Source organism: Podarcis erhardii, assembly GCF_964252035.2.
Source record: "Podarcis erhardii genome assembly, chromosome: 12".
NCBI lineage: Eukaryota > Metazoa > Chordata > Lepidosauria > Squamata > Lacertidae > Podarcis > Podarcis erhardii.
The window spans coordinates 6799471-6823843 of NC_138513.1; the positions used below are offsets into that span (position 1 = coordinate 6799471).

Consider the following 24373-nt stretch of genomic DNA (forward strand, 5'->3'; position numbering starts at 1 on the left):
CCATTAACTCCCTGCAACAATGAATGGGCGTTTTCAGAGCAAGAAAAGCACTTCCTGAACGGGACTGAGAAAAATATCAAGAGTGCATACATGCTTATAAAGCTGAAATAAGTTCAGGTTGCTGCTCTGCTCTAGTTCTGATTTTTTTTTTATGATGGTTCAGCTAAGAGCCAAATGTTTGCCCAGCACTGAACTAACTTGAAAGTAGTAATACTGGAGTGATTAAGGGAAGAATGTGATGCTCTACTCTCTGCCTAATTAAAAAAGAAAGAGACTTTTTATGGTACAAGTTAAACTTGTATGTTAAAGGTTCCGTTAGCCTGGTCCAGTTATAGTCATGTACAGTGGTACCTCAGGTTAAGTACTTAATTCATTCCGGAGCTCCGTACTTAACCTGAAACTGTTCTCAACCTGAAGACCACTTTAGCTAATGGGGCCTCCTGCTGCTGCCACGCCACCGGAGCACGATTTCTGTTCTTATCCTGAAGCAAAGTTCTTAACCTGAAGCACTATTTCTGGGTTAGCGGAGTGTGTAACCTGAAGCGTATGTAACCTGAAGCGTATGTAACCCGAGGTACCACTGTATAAAAAGGGTGTATATATTGAACGCAATGTTCATCCAAATGCAGAAGCTCTGTACTTGCAGTGCATTGAACTTGCATCCATAGTTCCAGATCCACATATGTGAATGAAAGTCTATTTATACACAGTTGGGTGAGGACAAGGTGCTGAAAACATTCTCGATAACATAATTCTACATCTTACTGTGCACAGACAGATACTACAAGGGCACCCATTCCCCATTACAATCTCTGCTCTGAACCCAGTGCAAAGACGTTTGCTGCTGTTGTTAAGCGTTGCATTTCTGTGCTAACATTATATTTTAAATGGAAAAAGTCTCAGAGCAGCTTAAAACACATGAAAATATCAAATAAAACCTTCCAGAGTAAAACATTACAAAGGTGGTCAACTACAGAACGGACATTGAATGCAGAAAAGTTAACAAAAAAATTATCTTAAACATTTCAAAAGAAAGCATTACTAAAGGAAATAAGATATACAATTCACATTTAACTTGTTTCTAAAACCCAATAAAAAGTTATTTTAAAAATAACAATGAAATGCACATTTAAAACAGCATAATTAGCAAGAGAATAGCTGATTATCATAAGCATAGAACTTAACTGTTACTGTTGCTGCCATGGTGGTTCATGACAGGGGGCAGCAGTGGAAGCCCACACTCAGTGACCTGAGTCTGCACTAAGAGACAGTCAAGATGGTCTCTGGGTTCTTCAGCAGCCTCAACCTTTGTAAAGGTAAAGGGACCCCTGACCATTAGGTCCAGTCGTGACCAACTCTGGGGTTGCGGTGCTCATCTCGCTTTAGTGGTCGTGGGAGCCGGTGTACAGCTTCCGGGTCATGTGGCCAGCATGACTAAGCCGCTTCTGGCGAACCAGAGCAGCGCACGGAAACGCCGTTTACCTTCCCACTGGAGCGGTACCTATTTATCTACTTGCACTTTGACATGCTTTTGAACTGCTAGGTTGGCAGGAGCAGGGAGCTCACTCCGTCACGGGGATTCAAACCGCTGACCTTCTGATCGGCAAGTCCTAGGCTCTGTGGTTTAACCCACAGCGCCACCCGCGTCCCCTCAATCTTTGTAGCTGGAGTCAATTAGGGCCTTGCCCTCTCAAGGCCAGTTTGGAAACAGGCTTGCAAAGCGAGGAGCTACCTTCCCTGCATTGTAAAAACACTGTGAAATATTTTTGCCGCTAATGAATTTTGTATCTTCCTTGTAGTTACAATTTAATGAAAAGCGGAAAGATTAATTGAATGCATTGGTAGGATGATTAGTGCATTGATCAGAGTTGAAATGTGCATTTAAATTATACTGGGGGTGGTAGAAGTAGCCCACCAAGCCCTTCCCTACCGCCTTACTAGAGATGTATTCTACTTCAGGTAAATAGTATGTGGACGTGCGTCTAGACTGCTTAGCAATTGTTTTAGACCAGATATATGTTGGAAAGTTTTTATTTCTGACTGGTTATTAGAAGGCACTGGGAGGATTCCCTTCAATGACTTTTGCTCTTCATGTTTTTGACCAACATGGCGTAAGATTGATAGTGTGTTCCATTGCATATTGGAATCGTTGGTTAAAATGATATTAAGAAAATGCCAAAAAAATAAAAAATAAATTTGCAGAAGAAATATTGTCTTGCATGCATAACATGGGGAGCTCGTCCTCAAGTAGATAACTAGCTTCGCTGCTCAGTGCCATCCTGGAATCTGATTCTGGTGTAAATTATATTTTCTTGCTATTGGGAATCATGCGCATGTGTTATCTTGGAATTGAAAACCATACGGATTTCATGTGCATTTTCTAGGAAGGGTTTGGAAGCAAACAGAAACCAGGTGATCTTTCATAGCAGAGCAGGGAAACAGAATTTAGGGTGGACACGTGTCCTGCTTTACAGAGGTCTGTCCTCTATTTGATGGGTTGTCAGGTCATATTCCATATTCCATGATATTCCATATAGTATTTAAAAGAAAAGAGCTCTAAGAAGGGAGAGCAGGTGCCTTGAAGCTGGACATCAACATTTAACAACAGCAGACTGAACAGGCTCATAGGTTACTTGGTCATTGTTATCTCCATACTGGGGAATTGTATTTCTTTTTAAGTTACACTTACTGTTTCTAAACCTACATCCATATACTTCTTTTCTTACCTTTGAGAGCCAGTGTGGCATAGTGGTTAGAATGTCACACTAGGATCTGGGAGATCAGGGTTCGAATCCCTGCTTGGCCATGATGATCACCGGGTGACCTTGGACCAGTCACTGCCTCTCAGCCTAACATACCTCAAAGGGTTGTTGTGAGGATTAAATGAGGAGCAGGAGTACCATGTATGCTTCCTTGGGGGTGGATATACAGGCAAATCTCCATTTGCGGGTGTTTGGCATATTTTTGGCACTGGAAGGGAGCAGGGGCGGAATGGGGCAGGCTTATGCATGTCCCCCCAACTCATGCAGTGCCTTGGAGTGCAACCCCCGCATAAATGGGGAGTTGCCTGCAAATGCAATTAATAAGTAAATGATACTGTTTTTAAATTAGCATGTGGAAAGTTCATGCAAATTTCTGTCCTCTTTTGCCCTCTCTCTAGCAATGCGCACGTGTCCACCCTAACAGAATTGTCCCCTCTTTGCTCTTTTCCTAATGTAAATCTGAGGCCAGGGCTCTAGAAATAACTAGCTGAGCTTCTCAGCAAACTGCATCATTAGCACCTCATTACCCTGGATATTACTAAGCAGCTATTCCAATATGTGCTGCCTGGGAAGTGTGTGCGTGCTATGAGGTCACTTCGCAGCAATGAACTCCTGAGTTATTTGCTGAGCAGCGTTTTTGGAGTTAATTTACGAGCAGCATCCTTATGAACAGCTGCTCTTGGAGCATAATGGAAGTGTAAATGGGGAAGTTCAGAAAGGTGTTAGGAAAGGCAGCACAGGCTAACAGCACACCCATTCTGTATTTTTGGAGGACGCCTGTGCGTGAATTTGTTTTATGTGCATCAGTGTATGCTGACCAACGCACAGTCTTCGCAGTAAGGCTCTATTCCAATGGCATGAGTATCACAACGGATCTGCTGCAGCCTTCATCCACCTTCACAGCTGTTGTAACACACCACTTGTTATCTTCCGCATGTTCTGCTGCTGAGGACTTCTTGGATCATTCTATGTCTGTATCTATTAGTACAGCGTTGAAAATTCCCTTTGTTAAAAGGAAGGAATGTTTTCTTTAGTAGAATAGCATTCTTTCTTAGGAAATAGTAATCGCAAGCAATAAAAACATGAAGCTCAGTGCCATGTAGAACTTCACTACAGTGGTACCTCAGGTTAAGTACTTAATTTGTTCCGGAGGTCCGTACTTAACCTGAAACTGTTCTTAACCTGAAGCACCACTTTAGCTAATGGGGCCTCCTGCTACTGCCGTGCCGCCAGAGCACGATTTCTGTTCTCATCCTGAAGCAAAGTTCTTAACCTGAAGCAATATTTCTGGGTTAGCGGAGTCTGTAACCTGAGGTACCACTGTATAGAATTTAGAATCAAAAGAATATATGTGAAGCCAAAATTCACCTGTAAAACAAAGCCACGACTAGAGATCCACAACTTGGCTGCCAGTGGCAATCATGTTTCTGAGACTCCGCGAGTTTTTGGCTACCCCGGTGCAAAATAGGCAAGACCGGCCCTCCAGATAAAGGGCTGGGGGAGCCAAAGGTATCATTGCTTCAAAAAGTCAACAAACCACCATGCATCCCAGCTGAAAGTTGTAGCAATCCTTCTGTGGATGCCTTTCGAAAAACTCCTTCGGAAGATTTGGCGAGCTAGCTTCCCTGGAATTGCCACTTTTTCTAGGACTTGTTGTTGGTTGCTTGAGCCCCAACAGAGGACCATGAGTTCCCCTGTGCTAATATCATGGCTGAGTGAACCCTGAGCCAGGAAACCCCTGTCCCAGGAAACCTGTCAACTCACAAGGGTTCCCTTTAAGCAAGCTGCTGCTCTCTTGAATTCATCCTTCTACCTACAATACGAAAATAGTGTTGGCCAAGCTTATTAGGCAGCCATATGATAATGTGGTGAAAGGCTATATTACTTCATTATTTCATTCTCTTATTAAATATGTAATTATTTACTGCTACTATTTTCCTTGCTATCAGTTATCATATATGTGTACCTTACTATGCAGAGCTACTGCATATCCGTCTGCCACTTAACACTATATACATTGGGTTTTATATTCATCTGTAACTCTTCATTTGTTGCTTTATGATGCTGTCTGCATATTCTGTCATTTTAACTCTGCTTAAAAAGAATAGAATCCTATGGGTAGTATGACAAGCCAATTTATCAGCAGGACGTATAACCACCTTACTTGCTTGTACATGTGGCACATACTTGGCTGCGTGCCTCTCCTTTAGTGCAGTTACTACTGTGAAACACTCATTTTGTACCCTCGCACATGCACTTTAATACAGGGTAGCTCTTCACTGCTTGGTTAGGCAGCTGTTCTTTTGACTGATCTATATTTAAAGTCCAGTAAAAACATCTCATGCTTCTGGAAATAAGAGCAATTTGGACGTGGGAAGGTGAGGAAGCCGTAGCTGGCTTTAAAAGCTGCATTGATGTTTTGACTTGAAAGTGTCTCCAGAAAAATGTCTTAAGTAGAGTGAGCATCTTGTGGAGTGGCTGCAAATGTGACCGAGAGAGCAAACGGGGGGTTTTATTCGTTCCTTAGTGATCGTTCTGCTACACCTTTTGGAGCCTTTACTTTTTTGGAACGTCTGTCGTATGGAAGAATGAGTTTTTTCTCCCTCCTTGTTGCTGAGTTGGCTTCTCTAAATGCAAACTCCTGAGCATTTGGCATTTTTAATATAAATTTGAGTAAGATTTATAGCACCTGTGCAAGCAAGTGTTGCAGGTGAGCTCCCCTCCTGCTTCTCCCCCATCCCCAATTGGAGAAACATGGCTGGGAACTCTAAATGCTACTGTCATGCACCAGGAATGTTAAATGTGTTACCTTGGGGATTGGAAGTTGGAGTCGGTGACACTGAGTGCTACCTTTTGAGGCTCATCCTGTATGCCTGAGCGAAGAAGGAAAAGGGTGGTCTACAGGCATATAATAATATAATGTTGATACATAAATGGAAGCTGATGTCTCCTGTGCATTGAGATACAGAATGGGTAGGTCTTTTCTTGATCAACTCAGAACTCTGTAGGAGGACAAAACCAAAACAGGGTTATGTATGGACCAAACATGTTGTGACTGGTCCAGAATTGCAAATCCTGGTGAAGCATTTACCTCTTTGACTGCATTGAAACAATGGCTAATAAATGGTCTACAGATAGCACTGTTAGTGCCATTTTGCGAGAGTCTTGTTTTCTTCGCTCTTCATCGCCGTTCACACAGAACCTGTTTCATATCCTGCTTGGCTCTATGATGGCCCTTAGACAGTGGCACAAATGCAGCAAGTTCTCATTGTCCACCACATTAAAGTACCATAACAGTTTTGAATTGCAACTGTATGAACCTTGGATATCAATTCAGAATATTCACTATGCATTTAATCAGTTGCATACACCTTGAATATTCAAATGTAAAATTCTGACATTCAGGCAGTTTTTTTACTGCTGGGGGTTTTTTTTGGAGGGGGGTGCTGTATAAGAAGTATAAAATAGTTTTCCAGGAATGCTTCCTATGTACATTTAAAGGTAATTTGTTAGCGGTCCTCTTTTTCTTAAGACAATAACCACAAGATATAAAATTAAAAGTTATAAAGAGCTGATAAATTCATTTAAAAGGGTTTACATTCTCAAGTGTTATATCTCACACTTGCATCACAGTAACAGACATAGTCCTTGCATAATTTTGCAAAACTATAAAGATGTCAAAGGTTATTCCAGAACATCTTTCCACAAGGAAATGTGAGTCAGTGGTAGGCTCAAGTCGTGTTGCATTTGAGGCACATAGGCTATGAAGTAAAACCATTTCACATTAATTTAAATGGTTTCTTGAAACTCAATCTTGTGTAAGGTACAATATGGCCTATATGCTGCTGTGCTATGAAAAATCACCTTTTTATAGACTTCTTCTGCATTAGTTGTGCAACACAAACATCTTCCTTGTGTAAGAAATTGAAAATTAGTAACACAGATCCACTGAGGCCTTAATAATGTACACATCTGCATCTTTAAAAAATATATTTGATCACAGGTAGGACCCATCTAGGGCAGCCTTAAGTACAGGCAATGACCGATTTAGGCATGTCCAATTGACACGTAACTGCGCATTGCAGTGACCTGGAAATGGCCAGAAAAGACCTATTCATGCTCTGCTGACACACACGGGTGTCAGGAGCATAACCCCACATGAATCAGTAACCCTTCCTAAAAGAGGGTTGAATGGTCTAGGCCTGGATATGAAATGGCTCTCCACCACCCCCCACCCCCACCCCCAACACCTACCCACTTTGCACTTTGCATAATGGTTTGAGGCTTCTTCCATTCACACTTGAGGTACTTGATGATCTGGTAGGGCGTATTTTTCTAGACCTTTTGCTTAAGAGACTTGCCTTATGGTTCCTTAATTCATTTGTAAGGTTCCCCCCCTTATTTTTCTTTTAGAACCAATATAACTGCAGCTGGGTAATGGTTCTTTCTTATTTTAATTGGAGTTGGCCACACACAAACAGCCTGCATTTCTTGAGAGAGAGAACTGCAGGAAATAGGTAGTACAGTGGTGCCTCGCAAGATGAAATTAATTCGTTCCGCGAGTCTCTTCGTCTTGCAGTTTTTTCGTCTTGCGAAGCACAGCTATTAGCGGATTAGCGCTATTAGCGGCTTAGCGGCTATTAGCGGCTTAGCGGCTTAGAAAAAGGGGGAAGAAAGGAAAAAAACTCGCAAGAACTCGCAAGATGTTTCGTCTTGCGAAGCAAGCCCATAGGGAAATTCGTCTTGCGAAGCACCTCAAAAGACGGAAAACTCTTTCGTCTAGCAAGTTTTTCGTCTTGCGAGGCATTCGTCTTGCGGGGCACCACTGTACTACCCACCACTTGCATGCCAAGCTGTGGCCCCCTCAGAAGAAAATTTGTGAAGATTTCAGCCATGTGGTGGACAGTAAGGAAGCAGGTGGGCTGGAAGGGAGAAAGTCCATTAGGCCTTGGTTGATCTGCCAGCCACCCAGGTTGCCTGCCACTTCGTCTTGGGAAGGCAAATCATGAAGGTATGGGCCCTTCTGTTGCTAACACTCTACAAGAATTTTGCATGCTCTGGAGTGCAAAATTTACATACTAAGTAAAGACCTAACATGGGGCTTAGTCTTTGGTAAAATATCAGTGACAAGCCCTTTTTGTTCCAAAATGTGTTTATTTCTGCCAGAAACTTTCAAAAGCCTGCATGATTTGCTCACATCTGAGTCAGATGGAAGTAGACAAAGACCCTCCTGGTTTTGCAAGCATAACTCATAATAATAATAATAATAATAGTAATAATAATAATAATAATAATAATAATAATTTATTTGTACCACTCTGGGGAATCTTCCAACAAAGATTAAAAATGTCACACATTAAAAACTTCCTTGAACAGGGCTGCCTTCAGGTGTCTTCTAAATGTCAGGTAGTTGTTTATCTCTTTGACATCTGATGGGAGGGTATTCCACAAGGCGGGCGCCACTACCGAGAAGGCCCTCTGCCTGGTTCCCTGTAGCTTTGCTTCTCGCAGTGAGGGAACCGTCAGAAGGCCCTCGGCGCTGGACCTCAACATCTGGGCAGAACAATGGGGGTGGAGATGCTCCTTCAGGTATACTGGGCCGAGGCCGTTTAGGGCTTTGAAGGTCAACACCAACACTTTGAATTGTGCTCGGAAACGTACTGGGAGCCAATGTAGGTCTTTCAAGACTGGTGTTATGTGGTCTCGGCGGCCGCCCCCAGTCACCAGTTTAGCTGCCGTATTCTAGATTATTTGTAGTTTCCAGGCTCCTTCAAAGGTAGCCCCACGTAGAGCACATTGCAGTAGTCCAAGTGGGAGATAACCAGAGCATGCACCATGCTGGCGAGACAGTCTGCGGGCAGGTAGGGTCTCAGCCTGCATACCAGATACAGCTGGTAGACAGCTGCCCTGGATACAGAATTGACCTGCGCCTCCATGGACAGCTGTGAGTCCAATATGACTCCCAGGCTGCGCAGCTGGTCCTTCAGGGGCACACTTACCTCATTCAGGACCTGGGAGTCCTCCACACCAGCCCACTCCCTCTCCCCCAAGAACAGCACTCATGTCTTGTCAGGATTCAGCCTCAATCCATTAGCCCCCATCCATCCTCCAACCGCCTCCAGGTACTCATAGGACCTTCACTGCCTTCACTGGTTCTGATTTGAAAGAGAGGTGGAGCTGGGTATCATCTGCATATTGATAGACACCCAGCCCAAACCCCCTGATGATCTCTCCCAGCGCTTCATGTAGATGTTAAAACGGATAGAGAATAGGACGGAACCCTGAGACACCCCACAAGTGAGGGCCCAGGGGTCTGAACACTCATCCCCCACCACCACTTTCTGGACAGGGCCCAGGAGGAAGCCTGAGTTTCCAATCTTTTGCCTCATAATGAAAACTACTCTTTTGTTGCCATAAGATCTAGAGGGGTTCATTTCAGGCCAGACCTTGTTCTGTAGGGCAAAACTGTGAGCTGAGCTTGCTTTGAGAACCTTTACTCATAAATGTTTGTTAGGGGTTTCTCTATATAAAAGACATCAAGTGGTTCAGGAAGTAATGGAAGGAAATGGTGAATAAGCTATATTTAATCTGCCACAAAATAGCATTATTAGTACTATGCACATACTGGCTAGTCTGATGTGTGCATCAGTTACTCACCTCCTTAGTCAGCAGTAACGATGCTAAAACTTCTGCAACCAGAAAGTTGCAACTAAAGCTGTTGAAGGTGCAAAGAGGTTTAAGATGCTTCAGCTGAGAAACATTGGAGAGGGGGAATATTTTGTATTGTACAGGGCAATGCTATTCAGTATTTTCTTTAAATCAGACTTGTGCTTTGCCTCTATCTTAGGCAACAAGAAATTGTCTGCAGGCAGGTGCATGAATTCCATGTCCTTGAGCAAGGATCCCGGCAGAAGAGGGACATCCTAGCATAGAAACCAGACAGGCTTCAGGGGGGATTCTCCAGCCTTCCTCTGACAGCTTACAGCAGGCCAGTCACTCCTGTGAGTTTATGTTGGGTGGCCATCCGTCATGGATGCTTTAGTTGAGATTCCTGCATTGCAGGGGTTTGGACTAGATGACCCTCTGGGTCCCTTCCAACCCACAGTTCTGTGATTTTATGTAAAAGGCTGCATGAATCCTTCTAAGTGTTCTCCAGGAACACAAATCGGTAGTCACACCTGGTACGTTTGGCTGATCCACACACACACCGAGTTTGTAGTGAAGTGCATATAGAGAGTGTTTAGGGTTATTCTGCAGGAATAGTGAAGCAAGTGTAAAATTGTTGCTGTGAATGCCTGGATCTAGGTCATTCAGTATGTTGCTGTAGGGCATTGCCACATTTTAGCTAAATGTAGGTAGGCGCTGGCAAAGTGGGACCACACTGTAGCATGGATAAGGGTCTTGATTGCTTGCCATGCTAGCAGCGCACCTCCCTGTCGCACCGTTGTACTAGTGCAGGAAGTGAGCACCACACTAGAGCCACTTGATACCCAGTCATATGCTCTGGCATGGGAACTCAGCTGAGGTACAGCGGTCTATAAAAGGTGGATCCAAATAGGTGGCTAAAATGTTTTAAGATTACATTTTGGGCTTGTCTGACGCACTGCAGGCTCTACAAGAGGCTACATGAGCCAACAAAGGGACTCATGAAGTATCTTGTACCTTAACGGCGTGTGGGGAGAGAGGACAGCATTGCAAGGGGGAAAATATGTCTTAAGTTTAAGGAAAACTGCAGAATCAGGACCGGGTGAGCTCTTCTGCGACTGACAGATCTAGCTTGTAGTCATAGGGAATGAAAATTAATCGCCTTCTGTCTCAACCCATAGTCAAATTCACAAATACCTAATACCAAAGCCCCTGGAACAATTTGTCTACAATTTGACAGGTTTTCTTTTTCTGCCCAGGATGATTTCTCTGATGCCTCCATTTTTAGACCAATTGTCCACAAACACTAAAGGAGAGTAAGTGATCCCTCCCCCTTAAAATATTACTGGCGCCCTGGCAAGAATCTGCAGCTATCCTTCTGAAATTTGAGGTTTGGGTCCTCAGAAGGAGTAATCTGCCTGCAAACTTCATCTGGTTCTGCCCCAGAATGAAAGTTACAGCCTTTTAATCTTTTGAAAAAACAAAGTCACGTTTTAGAGACATCTAACAAAACAGCTCCTGATCCAGTTGATCCATTCTGAAGGGACTAATATATCTTCTCATTTCATCAACTTCTGTGAACTGGGGGAAATGTTAAAGTGTGTGTGTCTGTGTGTTTAAATTTCCCAATAGTGAATTTTGGGGAGGGGGAAGCAAAGTGGATTCAGACACCCAAGCTGAATTGGAAAGCTTCAAAATTAGCCTGAGCCAAATCAGGCTATTTCACCAAGTGCCAAATGGGGAACCTGAGCTGAATTTTGTGGTCTCTACCACCGCTATTACATAGTGTTTGTGCTATCCTGATTTGGGGGGGGGGGTGTTTCCATGCACAGCTGACCCTTTTGTCCAAGCACTATCACAGAAGGCCTTTGAAAAAACCTTTCATTTCAGAAGCAGCTTGCTATGGGGCATAAGGTCCTGCTGTTTGCAGGAACACATTTCACACACACACCCATTTCGAGCTTGCATCACTGGTTCCCCACTTACTTAAATCCTAGCTGTCACAACTTAATTACATATACAGATCACATCCAAGGCCAGAGCTATGTCCTGAAATGAACTTTTGAACAGGTGCTTTTGACAGTCTTTGAAATGCATGTGTCAGCAATTTGTTTGCTTGTTTTGTTTGGTGGTGGTTGTTTTTTTCCTGAAGGGCCGCAGAGGCACAGATGCCTTTCACATCTGCTGTGCCGACTCAAAGGTCCTGCCCAAATGGGTTGCAGATAGAACATTCTCTTCCCTCCTGTATTGTTTGTCATAGTGCCATAGCCATTCCCCGTGTTTCTTTATTGCATAAGAAACCAAAGAACTGCTTCACGCATTGTTCTCTTGCTTGTTAAATATAAAGTGTGAATGTGATGGGTGTCAGTGTTTGCTTCAGCATAATGTGTAGCTTTGCTGTAAAAAGCCATGCAGTGAGACACACAGCTTAGCAAAATTCTGTCCAGTATATTTCTCTGGTATAACCTGGCAATGCTGTCTTGACACCAAACAGCCTTGAATAAAAGAGGCAACAATGCCTCCTGGCATAACTCAAAAGAAGATGATTAATAAGGCTTTCACCTTCAACATTATGATGTTACTTTAAAAGTAGTATGAACACATGTAAGATAACTGACCCATTTTTTCAAGAGCCTAGGAAGCTGTTACACACCTGACTTCAAATGTTGCTTTTCTTTACAGTGTCCCAATGTAATCTCAGTTTGAAGAAGCAGAGGAGTCGAAGCATCTTTAGCACTTTGTTCTGCTGCTTTCGTGACTACAATGTTGAGCCACCATCTACCAACAGCACCAGTGTCCTTCCTCCATTGGTGGAAGAAAATGGCGGACTTCAGAAGGTTGGCATCTTCTTGCTAACTTTTGCTTTTTGGATTAATGCGAACAAACCTTCCGTTAAAAGTTGTGTGCGGCTGGATATCCTGCAATATCATTTGGAAACCACTGAGCTGCAACCATGACTACAAGTTTTTGAGGAGTGGGGGAAATGTTGCAAAGTATGGCAGTTGATGAAACCATTTCCCTCCCCCCATTTGAAACATAATAAGTCATTTGCAGGCTGCCACAGCTGTTGAAGAAAACAATATCACTATCAATTGCATGGCAAACCTAGCCTCTAGATGAAATGTCTGTGGTCTGGTTCAGGTTCACACTGCCCAATCAGCAAACAGGTTTTATGATCAGGAAGCACCCTGCTTCCTCCTTTCCTTCCTTAGTTTGCTGCAGTAGGTTTTTGTGATGTTACGCAGCCTTAACCAAGGATTTCTTCCCAGCCACGGCTTGCTAGCTAGCGTTTCCCTTAATGAATTGTGATGAGAAGATGGAACAGTGTTGTTCCATTGCTGCACACAGTGTGGTGCTCTCTCTCACTTTCCTTCAAATCACAACATGCAAACACGCTTCTGAAGCCCAGCTCAAGGATGCCTCCATATATTTATTTCCACTTGGCGGTTGTGCAGCTCAGCTGGATGACAGAGCACTGCAGTTGCTTTCTAGTTAGTGCAGCACTCTGCTAAGTCCGTTGCTCTCAGTGGTGGAGCCGTGCCATCTTTAAATCATCACAGGCAACCTAGCAACTACCAAATTACCAAACAGGGCTAAGCCTGCTGTGGATGTGCTAACTTAATATTCTCTCCCCCCACCCTTTCCATTTTCCTTCTAAACTATTCCCAGTTGATACTTAGCTCCACATACTAATTCAGGTCTGGAGTTTAAAGAGGAGCCTAGGAATTCCATGGCAGCCGTTTGTGGAAAAGGAAATGATAAGCACATGCAGGTGCATTCTCTTGGGTGAAAGGGCAGAATGTGGTTGTGGATTGTTTTGCATCACAGCTCCTGCCTTTTAACTGATCTCTTTTCTGCTATGCTGGGCAGAAAAACGTGGCCATGTTGACTGTTTGGGAGGGAGGAGGGGACAGAGCTGATCCAACAGTCTTTTTCTGGTAATTATGAGAAGAAGCAAAATGTGACTTTGCCTTTTCCCATATTCTTCATGAAATTGTGGTGAAAATTCAAGAAGATTGAACTGACGACACTTAGCAAGCTGTCGGGCTGACAAACGTTTTAAATAGAACTCACTTGAGGGTATCTTTTTCACACTAGAATAGAATGAAAATTTCCTGCCATTCGGTGTGACAGCAAACTAGCTTGAGCGGTTGTTGTCTGAAGCCATCCTCTAATCGGGGGGGGGGGGGGGGTGTCACCAAAATTTTGGAGCATATTGCAAGCTAATGAAACTGTTAGTACCACACACACTGCAGGCAAGCACGTGCCACATCTTTTTCTATTATTTTGAATCAGAATGCTTCCTTCGAGCCTAATTTCAGTAGGTAAAGGTTGGTACCAGGGAAGGCCTCTTTGTTGATTCTTGCTCTAATGCTGGAATCCTACCCAACTGTGAACCATCAAGCCAAATGCATCCCACCAGCAATGTATTGTAGCTTGTCATGGTATTGACTAGAGGTCTCCATGAACAGAAGACTTATTGGGCCGCTTGTGGACCCCAAGTTGTGCTTGCCTGCTGCAAATAGTTGCAGCCTCCTGGCTACGCTGATAATTTAAAACAGTTTAATGGCCATGTTCAGATAACTCAAACAAATCTCGTGGATTTCCTAATTTTGAATTAATACTAATACAACCTGATTGTAGGTGTTCAGTGATTGTGTAACAATTGGCTGAATAGATAACCGTGGGTAAAACAGAAGACTGAACAGTAGTTTAAATAGAATAAAGTCAATTTTATGTTGAGGGTAATAATTAAAAGAATAGTTAAATTCTGAGTTGGAAGCGTAATGACAAAATCATCAAAGAAGATGGTGTTTAAGCTGCAGGTTCCTACATACTCTACCTCTTAAATGAAAAGGCCTATTTAGACTACTCGGGAATTTAACAATTATTCCTTTGGGAATTAATATGAAAATGCCACTTGAGCTGCAATCCTATACCCACTTGTTTGTGAGCAAGTGCCATTGAGCTCAGTGGGACTTACTTCTGAGAGTGAACACATATAGGGCTGCCTTCTTAGGCTCTGTAGAAGAATATCTGTGTTGGTTCCTGCCAGCGAGAGTACTGATGGTTATTTCAGAAACACCATTGTCAGCAGCAACTTCCATAGATTGCCTATTCCGGTGAAGTATAATCTTTCCATATATGAATTTACAGAAATCAGAGCTTGTCTCATAGACACAAAGCATTGCACTGGAGTAACTTCCAGTACATCAGATTGTCTCTCTTCCTCTGGATCAACAAATCTATACCCTAAAACTGGGGAAAATGTAGAACAGTGCTATGACAGCTGTGCTTGTCTCTCTTCATCTGCCTGTAAGCCCTTTAAGGTAGGAGGACAGGGAGGTCCAGTTTGTCCCCCTGCTTGCTTGGGTGGACCTGTTATATTAAATGGAGAGTGGCAGGACCACACAACAGATGTAGACTGTTGATTCAGGGTGACAGTCTTCAGCCGTCAAACTAGGGCATTGCTAATCTCTGAGAAGGTACTGTAGGATTTGCAGCAAAACATCGAAAACGTATTTTCCTTGTGTCTTCCTTGTTTCAAGGCAGCGGCAACAAAGATATGAAACAAATTTAAGAGGAAGGAAATTGGAAGTGGGTGGAATAAGATTCTGACATAACCACAGTGACTTCAGTTGCTCAGAAAATAATTAATAACTCATTGGCATTGACACAACTGGAAGCTGTAAGAAAAGTGGAAGGGGGTTAAAGTTATTTTTAAAAATAGACATTATGACAAAGTGAAGGAAGTGTGGTTCACCAAGGCTTAGCCCCGAGGCTTAGGAAAGCGTTCGTGTTATTTATTTTATCTTATTTGTTAGACTTATGTGCTGCCCTTCATCATTAGATGTCAGGGCAGTTAGAGTGCATACAGAGTGCCTTTTCTTAAACCTTGAACCAGCCACTACACATCAGGAATCAGAAGAAGCAGTTTCCAAGCTCACATAGGCTGGCCTCTCAGCACCTCTCATATCAAAAATTCTATTAAAAGGGGGGGGGGACTTGTCCTGTGTTTCCGATTCAAACGATACTTTGGCACAATTTATATAGTCCCAATTCACCAAGGCCTGCTTCTAGACAAGCAGAAGGGCTCTTGTTCAACTCATGAGAACAAATGGATGTCAGAAAGCATGAGCGTCCGTTGGTTTTTCCAGTGAATGCTTTATGTTTATAGTGCAACACTAAAATAATTCTGAGTGGTAGAATTTTTAAAAGTTTGAAAGTGCACCCACCCACACGTGACAAGCTAGCCTGTCCTCTGTGTTTGAAAATATGGTAATTATTCTGAACACTAATTTTGGTTACTATTTTACTTGGGGATTTAAATACTTCAGTACTGACTGAGCCCCTATGCATTTTCACTATTTACGAGTATTTTTTGCAAATTTCTTTCAAACAATACTGTGGAGAATATAGGAATTAACAACTAGGGACCCACCTTTCTTACAAATTCTTCTGTTCTATTAACTGGTAATTTTAGTTGCCATAGTTCTAGATCCTTTTTATTCATCTGGTTTCTTAAGCAACTTTTTGAGTTTCTGTTGGAATGGTTTGAGTACTAAATCTGATACTTCCACTTATTTTTATGTTCTTCTCTTTTGAAATTCATCTGGTTTCTTACTCTGACAGTGACCTTTTTTTTTCTCCTTTCCCCTTCAGGGTGACCAGATGCAGGTCATTCCCATACCAAGTGTATGTATTTTTATTCTTTTTCTTTTCTATTTTTGAATTTTATTAATTTGGGGTTGGTTTAATCATTTATCTCTTGTGTTGAGCCTAGATTGATGTGGGTTTTTTTGTTGCATGCTGTAGGACCTTTCTTTTATACTAACTGATAAGATGATGAAGTAACAGTAGCTGGTGAATACAAATCATATTAATGGGAACCAAATGAAACATATAAAGGTCTTCAATCTGTCTTGAGCCATTCACTAAACCTTTGTCATTACACACTTTTTAAAAAATGGTTATTGCACAACAAACAGCATCAATTAACCCACAAGGTAACAAAATATAATGGATGTCCAATTTCTAGCACTGTACAGGCCTCCCTCGTGGCCAAGTGTAAAGGAAATTTCAGCTTCTCTTTTTATTTTATTTTGTTTTTTCTAGAGTTATAAGTGCCCATAACTACCTTAGCCTTATTGGACCAGAAGAGAATTGTTCCACATTCTTGGTGTTCCTTTAATCCATTTCCCAGTGGGCTTTAGAGTTGCACCATAGATTTAAGCACCCTTCTATCCAGTGAATTTTTTGTCACCTGTATCAATTACCTTCACGTCTCTTTTTTCTGCCCATGGCAGCTAAATTGTGCTGGCACCCACAGCACTTTTATCACAATACTGGCACCTTTTTTAAAAACCCCAAAAAGTACTGCTTATATCACTTTAACAGTCATGACTTGTCCCAAAGAATCCTAGGAACAGTAGTTTATTAAGAGTGCTGGGAATTGTAGCTCTGTAAGAGGGGTCTCCTGACATCCCTCAGCACCCTTAACAAACTACATTTCCCATGATTCTTCAGGTGAAGCCATGGCTATTAAAGTGGTATAAAGGTAAAGGGACCCCTGACCATTAGGTCCAGTCATGACCGACTCTGGGGTTGCAGCGCTCATCTCGCTTTATTGGCCAAGGGACCTGGCGTACAGCTTCTGGGTCATGTGGCCAGCATGACTAAGCTGCTTCTGGCAAACCAGAGCAGCACATGGAAATGCCGTTTACCTTCCCGCCGGAGCGGTACCTATTTATCTACTTGCACTTTGACGTGCTTTTGAACTGCTAGGTTGGCAGGAGCAGGGACCAAACAACGGGAGCTCACCCCATCGCAGGGATTCGAACCGCCAACCTTCTGATCGGCAAACCCTAGGCTCTGTGGTTTAACCCACAGCGCCACCCATGTCCCTTAACTCACCCGTGTCCCTTAAGTGTTATAAGCATGCTTTAAATGCATAGTGTGAATGTGACCTTGGTGGCTATAGAAAATTGCTTACCCCACAAGAGAATGCAGCCAAAGCTGCCTATAGCAACCAGCTATGTGTCAAATTCCTACCACATCCCAACTACCTCACATTTCTGATCAGTTTACAGGTGCGTAGTAGAAATCCCACTACCAGCAGCCCTGTTGTTGCAGCACAATAAAAGGATCTCCATTTTCAGCTATCTGGCTACACACAGAGACTTAAAATAAACACCCGTCAAAAGATAAGCCACCCCTTGCAGTTCTGCAATAGCCTTATTCAGCGGCCTGGCTTTTATTGTGTTGTGTGTGTTACATTGCAGTGACTGCCAGAACAAAAGGCTGTTCATGTCCAAAGTACATTTGCAAACACTTGGTGGCCACCAGGCAATGAAGGCCTTCCAGTGTAGATAAATATTATGTACATACTGGTTGAAATCTGATTCCGTTATGAATCAGCCATTTGTGTGACTGCTTCTAGTCTGTTATCAATCGGAGGCCTTAATCTGCTACCCGCGCAGGTACTTTCCATGTGCTTAAGGGGAGTTAGTTATGGTTGGCAGGGACTCAGTACCTTGGCTCATTTGGGGGGTGAGGGAGGGGGGAGTGTTTGTCATCTTCCAGTTAGTTGAGGAAATGCTATCTGATTTGGCCATACCAGATTTCTGCGGGATTTGTTCATCAGCATAAAAATCACCACTTCATGGGAGGGGAAGAGTGGGCAAAGCTCCTGTCGAAAGATGCAGTAACAGCAAAACGATTGCCAAGAGAGAGGGAGGAGGGATCATGCTGCCAATCACCTCTTTAGAGCATCAGTTGCCTCTGGCTCTCATACACACATATCCCGAGAAGTTGGGAGAGGACTGTTCATGCAGGGTTTTGCCAAACCGGGTCCCATGTTTCAACTGTGTGTTTGTGTGTGAGAGAGAAAGAGACAGAGAAGCCAAACAATGGGATAACAGAGGAGGGTCAAGTAATGGATTGTCGGTGAGACTACAATACCTTGGCAGTGCTTTTCCTGTCCCATTTTGAATTGAGGGGCCCTCACACTCTGACCACAGAGTAGTAGAATCACTTGAGCTATAGGGAGATTTACTGTGGAGCTCAGCTTTGGGTTTCTTAAGAAAAAAGATTAAAAGTGGGATTACACTAGGTTTCATGAAGAATCGTTTCTCTCACTGCATTCTTGTTAGTCCGTTATGAACTTTAGCTACTGGTTGTTGTGGAAGAGATTGTGATGGGTGGCGTTCCACGAGGATTATTCCTGAAGATCTCATCCTCCTTCAGAATTGAGATTCTCTTCATTCTCATTGTTTATGAAGAGGATTTTTTGTAGCAACACTGAAACCCACACACTAACTACACAAATCAATGTTTTCCATCTGCTGCACTTCCCAAACACCTAAATGCATAACAAGAGCCCTGTTGAATTAGGCCAAAGGCCCAACTGGTCCAGGACCCTGTTCTCACATTGGCCAGCTAGATGCCTATGGGAAACCCAAAAGCAGAACCTGAACACAACACCGCTCTCCTCACTTGTGATTCCCACCAACTGCCCCCAACATGTCCGTGTTACTCATCAGTGCTAATTACTACTGTAATAACTTCTCTGGGGATATGTTTCTAATAGTGCTTGGTCTTCCTGTGTCTTCCATTCAGCCACCAGCTAAATACCTCCTGCCAGAAATGACAATATCTGATTATGGAAAGAAATGTGTGGTCATTGATCTAGATGAAACACTGGTGCACAGTTCATTTAAGGTATGTATGCTATATAGTATCCTTTGTGATAGGCTGGTAGATGCATGTTATAGGCCATAGCTGTCTGAAGAAACACACACAAGTCCTACAATGGAACCTACTCCTACCTGTCCCCACCCCACAATAGTTGAAATATTAAGTGTTGGGATCCAATGCTGGATGCATCTGTTTTGGAAAAAGGGAGCACATGTCTTATAGCATTTAGTGATGATTTAGATGTATGACTAACCATGGCAGAGAGAGAGCTTCCACATAGCCTCAGAACTTGGTGCCTTTCAGTGAAGCCACCTCACACAATGAGCTCCAAGTGATGAGAATCCAGTGAGAATACGCATGTGAAGCCTGTAGGCTTTCCAGTAAGGGAAAACTTCTGTAAAGAAACACTGCATTCCTTTGTAAGGCAGAGAAGAGTTGAATGTTCCTCAGCTAGCACTGCAGCCGTTTCCAGGAGTGCTGGCATAGGAACGAGGTTTGCCCTGACCCATGTTTTGTCTCTCGACCTAGCGGCCATCCATACCTGGCATTTTATGATGGCACCAAGACTTTGTTTCCTAGATATTCTGTCTGATAAAAGGGCTGCTGTGCAGGATAGTGGAATGAGAAGCTTCATAATGGAGGCTTTAACTATTAACAAATCCCTGGGGGTCTCGAAAATAGATATAGGTGTGTGTTCCAGTATTTCAATTTTCGTTTAAGTCTCCCATTTTGAACAGGCACTGTGTTTAAGTACTCATGATGCTAACTGCTTTATTTTGTGCATGTACTTCAGCAAATAGATTATACACCTCTGTCCCCATCTTAACTCTCTCATCGTCTCCTAGACTCAGACTTTGTGTGTGTGCACAAAGTGACCACCTTATTAGTTCGTTTCACCTCATGCATATGTTGAAGTTGCCTGTTGCCCACAAAAACGTATGCTCAGTAAAACAGCCTCCATAAATTTTGCCTTAGCTTGGCAGCCAATCATTGTTTCCAGGAGCTAGTGCGATTATCTCACATCCTCTAAATTCAGCCTGTCTCTTTTGTACCTTGCTTTAATACTTTGAAGATGAGGTAAACAACAGTTTGTCACCAGTGTTACAATAAACAGCATGGTTGCCATCCAGCAAGAGGTCATATGACATGCTTTTGGGAGAGCAAGCCACCTTGGTATAACATTTTTGACAGTCATTTAAAAAGGCTGCCACATTATAATTTAGGTGGGGGAATAGCACTTCTGAATGATCCTCTATGTTAAAAAAAACAAAACACTCCCCACAGCTGGGTACATGGTGGAATAAATTTCTCCCACATCTGCTAGGGTCTTATTTGCAGTGATCTTTTTTTTAAAAAAGTAGGAAAGCATTCAAAAATAGGATTCTCCCACATGCAATCTGAAATGGAGCAGTATACCTAATTTTGTTGCTATTTGTAGATCAGGCCTGAAAATGCATAGCCTTTGCCCATTAAACATGGACACACCTCCTTTCAAAATGTTTGCAACATGTTCTGAGTCCTTGGTAAAGGGAAAGCCAACTTATTTTCTTAACACATGGCCCAGGAAAAGCTGGTGCGGTCCTCTCTTCCTCCTGGTGGTGTTAGTTGTTAGGACTGAAATTCCTGCTTCTTTCCCCCTTTTGGAAAGAGTTCCTCTGCATTATTAACCAACATTAACCAAGGCTGCTACTTTCCCCACTAACTGATCTGTGAACACGGATGTCAGAGAAATCCAGGAAAAATGGAAGCAGGGGTGAAAAATGACAATTTTTGCTTTGTTCGTGCTATGTCCTGAATGGAAATCAATCCAGTGGATAAGATCAGTGTTCCACCCTGAGCCCGGCTTCGGCTGGGGAGGGCGGGATATAAATAAAAAATTATTATTATTATTATTATTATTATTATTATTATTATTATTATTATTACTTTCAGTCCACAAATGATTACGTTCTACCATTCTGTTTGCATTCTGTTTCCTTTGCGTTGAAATGAATGGGGTAGAACAGCATAACGAATCATAATTTATGTAATAAGTTACATAGTTTCAACGCAGCAGGCAAGTAACTTAGTTTTTGGTGGAAGGTGAACTGCAGCGGAAGGGGGACGGCGCCGCATGTCATGAATACAAAGCGGAACAGAAAATGATGCCTTCTTCCATCCTTGCTGCAGGGGGCCATTCTCAGTTTTGCTCAGACGAAGGGAAGGTTTCCCACCCTGCCCCTTCACGCAGCAGGCTGAAGCCCTTTTCTCAAAAGCAGGCCTGCTTGAGAGGAAGATCTGCTGCCTGCTCTACCTGCTGGCTCTGTTTGTGGAAGCCAAGCAAGCTCCCCTCCCCTCCCCGCTGCCTGTATGAGCACATGAATGAAAGCATCCTCTGACACCCATTGTTTCTATATTGCAAAAGCTGAAAGCGCAAATGTGTTTGTGCAATAGATTTGGGTTTGTGTGTAAATATGTGAACAGGATAATTTTCCAGCTCTTTGGCAGTTGTTCCGAAGGAGTTTTCTGTGCCGGTTGTCGTCAAGATTTTGCAGGCTTCGACAGGAGCTGTGCTGTCACTCCCAGTATGTTTCCCTGGAGCATGTTTGGGGAGCTTACGATAGTACAGACTGTTCATGTTTTCTCAAACTGATTTTATTTTCACTTTTACCCCCCTAGCCAATTAGCAATGCAGATTTCATTGTTCCCGTTGAAATTGATGGAACTATACATCAGGTGAGCTTTGCTGTTTTCTATTCACAATTTCACTGGTTTTGGGTGTGCTGGTATTCCCATGCAGCTTTTCATGTCTGGGTAGCTATTGCTGGACATTGTCTTTCCCTCTTTATGTTACTTTTGAGAATTTCAGAAGTCCTTTCCCATCATCAGGAGACACATAGTGATCCCACAGAGTAAACCTGGCCTCAGGAAGGGGAAGGAAATACAGTGTACCTTGGTTTACGAACTTAATCCATTCCGGAAATCCGTTCTTAAACCAAAGCATTCTTAAACCAAGGTGTGCTTTCCCATAACAGCAGGGGACTCTATTTACAAATGGAACACATTCAACAGGAAGTGGAACGTGTTCTGCTTCCAAGGCAAAGTTCACAAACCAAAACACCTACTTCCAGGTTTGCAGCATTCTTAATCCAAGTTGTTCATAAACTAAGCTGTTCTTAAACCAAGGTACCACTGTAGCTGTCCTGTCAGGATAGAAAATCATATAAAAGGTCCCCTTGTCTCAAAAGACCAGGAAATGATGGAACATCTTTTAACTGCAACTATAACTGGAGAAAAATAAATGCTCCAAAACTAGGTGGTTGGATGACAGGGGTTTGAGAAGTGGCCCAAATGATAACACTTGAGTAACATAGTAAAGGAAGACAGGCAGTTTGACAACTGGAACTGGAGTATTTTTTATTATGTATTGGTGTTAACAAGACACCAGAATATGCTCATCAGTACATATTATTGAGGACATTGTAAAAGTGTGTATAGAAACTAGACCCATTGTCAAATAAGTTTTTGTGTGTGTGGCTACATGTTGTGATTTTCCTCTCCTGTTCCATTAAAAAGCCAATCACTGAATGCCTATGTAAAGAAAAACATTGTCAAATTAAAAGAAAAGAATGGATATGTATTCACCCTGGAGTTCTTCCCCACCAGTTGGGCATCTAAAGAAAGGTGTCAGATTATGAAAGGATGGAGTTTGAGAACTAATTGACACATTAAAAATAGCATGTCACTAGGGCCAGATGGCATTCACTTGAAAGTCTTTGCTCTCGGATTTGAAATGGCTGAACTGTTAACTAGAATATGTAAGTTATCACTAGAATTGCAGAGGAAAGGGGATCTTGTGTGTGTATATACAAGGTGAAAGGGTAGGCAAGAAAAGATTGCCCAATCGGTAACAAATTGTTCGTGCGCACTCAGAGCACATTGTTGCTGCATGATCTCGTTAAGAACTTTGAACACAGACTTTTTCACATAACTGATTCACTTGACTAGAAAACTTCTGCCTTTTCCCCATCTAGTTGATAAAACTGGTTTCTCTAATGTATCCACCTAAATAGAATGGGTTAAGGTACGGCCATGGTTCTCAAAGAGTGTGGCAGGAGAGGATGGCAAGTGTGAGAAGATTCAAAGACAATCAAATAAACAAACATTTCAGTGTAGTATAGCGCATATATATATATAATTTGCAGATTGTGGATAGATATGGAGCAGGGATTTTCAACTCTGACAAATATGAAATATCAGAAAATAGAAAGGCTTCTTTGTGTTGATGAGGATATAAGACTGTGTTTGTCTCCAATTAGACCTAATATAAACGAGATTACCCAGCAAAATGCAAGCTTGCCCCTCTCATTGAGTTTGTATACATACTTAAGGTACATATATAAGAGGCTCGTTTCTAATTATTTGGGAATGATTCGTGTTCTTATGAAGCTGCACTGTTTTCTTCTTTCTGGATGTCCCATGATCATATTCTAAAGTAGTTGTGTTGTTATGTTACAAATCAAGCACTGCTGGAAGTTGTTTCTTTTTGTTTTACCATCGCAATGTATTTCTTGTCGATAACAAAATTCAGTGTGGCGTGAACAATTTTTTATTATGAACGTGTTGCCCAGAGAAAAGCCAGGAGGAAAACTTCAACTAAGATGGCTTGCTTGTTACATTCTTGTTTAAATTGGTTTTATTGGAAACTGTTATATTTTATAAACACATTTTGTTGTTCAGCAGGATAAAAATGTTTTTCCAATATGTATCCACACCATTCATTTAGTCAGTTGTATTTATGAAATTTGCCCTTTCTCCCAAAGCAGTGCAGGGAACCAGTTCTCTCGCTACAGACTTAAAAGGGGTGGACATTCATTCTTTTATCCAAAGGAGCCCTGGGAATGGCTGCTCTGTGAGGAGACCTGAAGTTCTCTTAACCATCTGATCCTTCATTCCCATGATAGTATGGGGCAAGGCATGACAGTTAAACAGATTTAAAACTAATATATATTTGTTGTTGTAACAGGACCTGGGTCACTTGCCACCCACAAATTCCAATCTTTATTTATCAGTTCTCTCTGCCTAATCAGCCTCACGTGCCAAGGTAGTGCTTTCCAAAGATAAGAAGTGTAAAACTTATGGGTTAGAATTGTAAATTGCCAGAATAGAGCAAGAATCTTTTTTTTAATGTGGGACAATTTTCTCTCTTCCCCGCCCCCTCCCAAAAAAGAGAACAAGATGATCACGATCCTTTATTGTCCTCCACTACAGACAGGGTGGTCCTTCAGCAG

General features: G+C 42.5%; 1 protein-coding gene across 1 annotated transcript in view; it reads left to right on the forward strand.

Annotated features, from left to right (window-relative positions):
* The window catches only part of CTDSPL (CTD small phosphatase like), a 67227-nt gene that overhangs the window by 28931 nt on the left and 13923 nt on the right, over positions 1-24373 (forward strand). Inside the window, exons 2-5 of the mRNA XM_081834530.1 lie at positions 12090-12244; positions 16071-16103; positions 19026-19127; positions 21762-21818. Of these exons, the coding sequence (XP_081690656.1) occupies positions 12090-12244; positions 16071-16103; positions 19026-19127; positions 21762-21818 (347 nt within the window). The remainder of the gene's footprint in view (positions 1-12089; positions 12245-16070; positions 16104-19025; positions 19128-21761; positions 21819-24373) is intronic.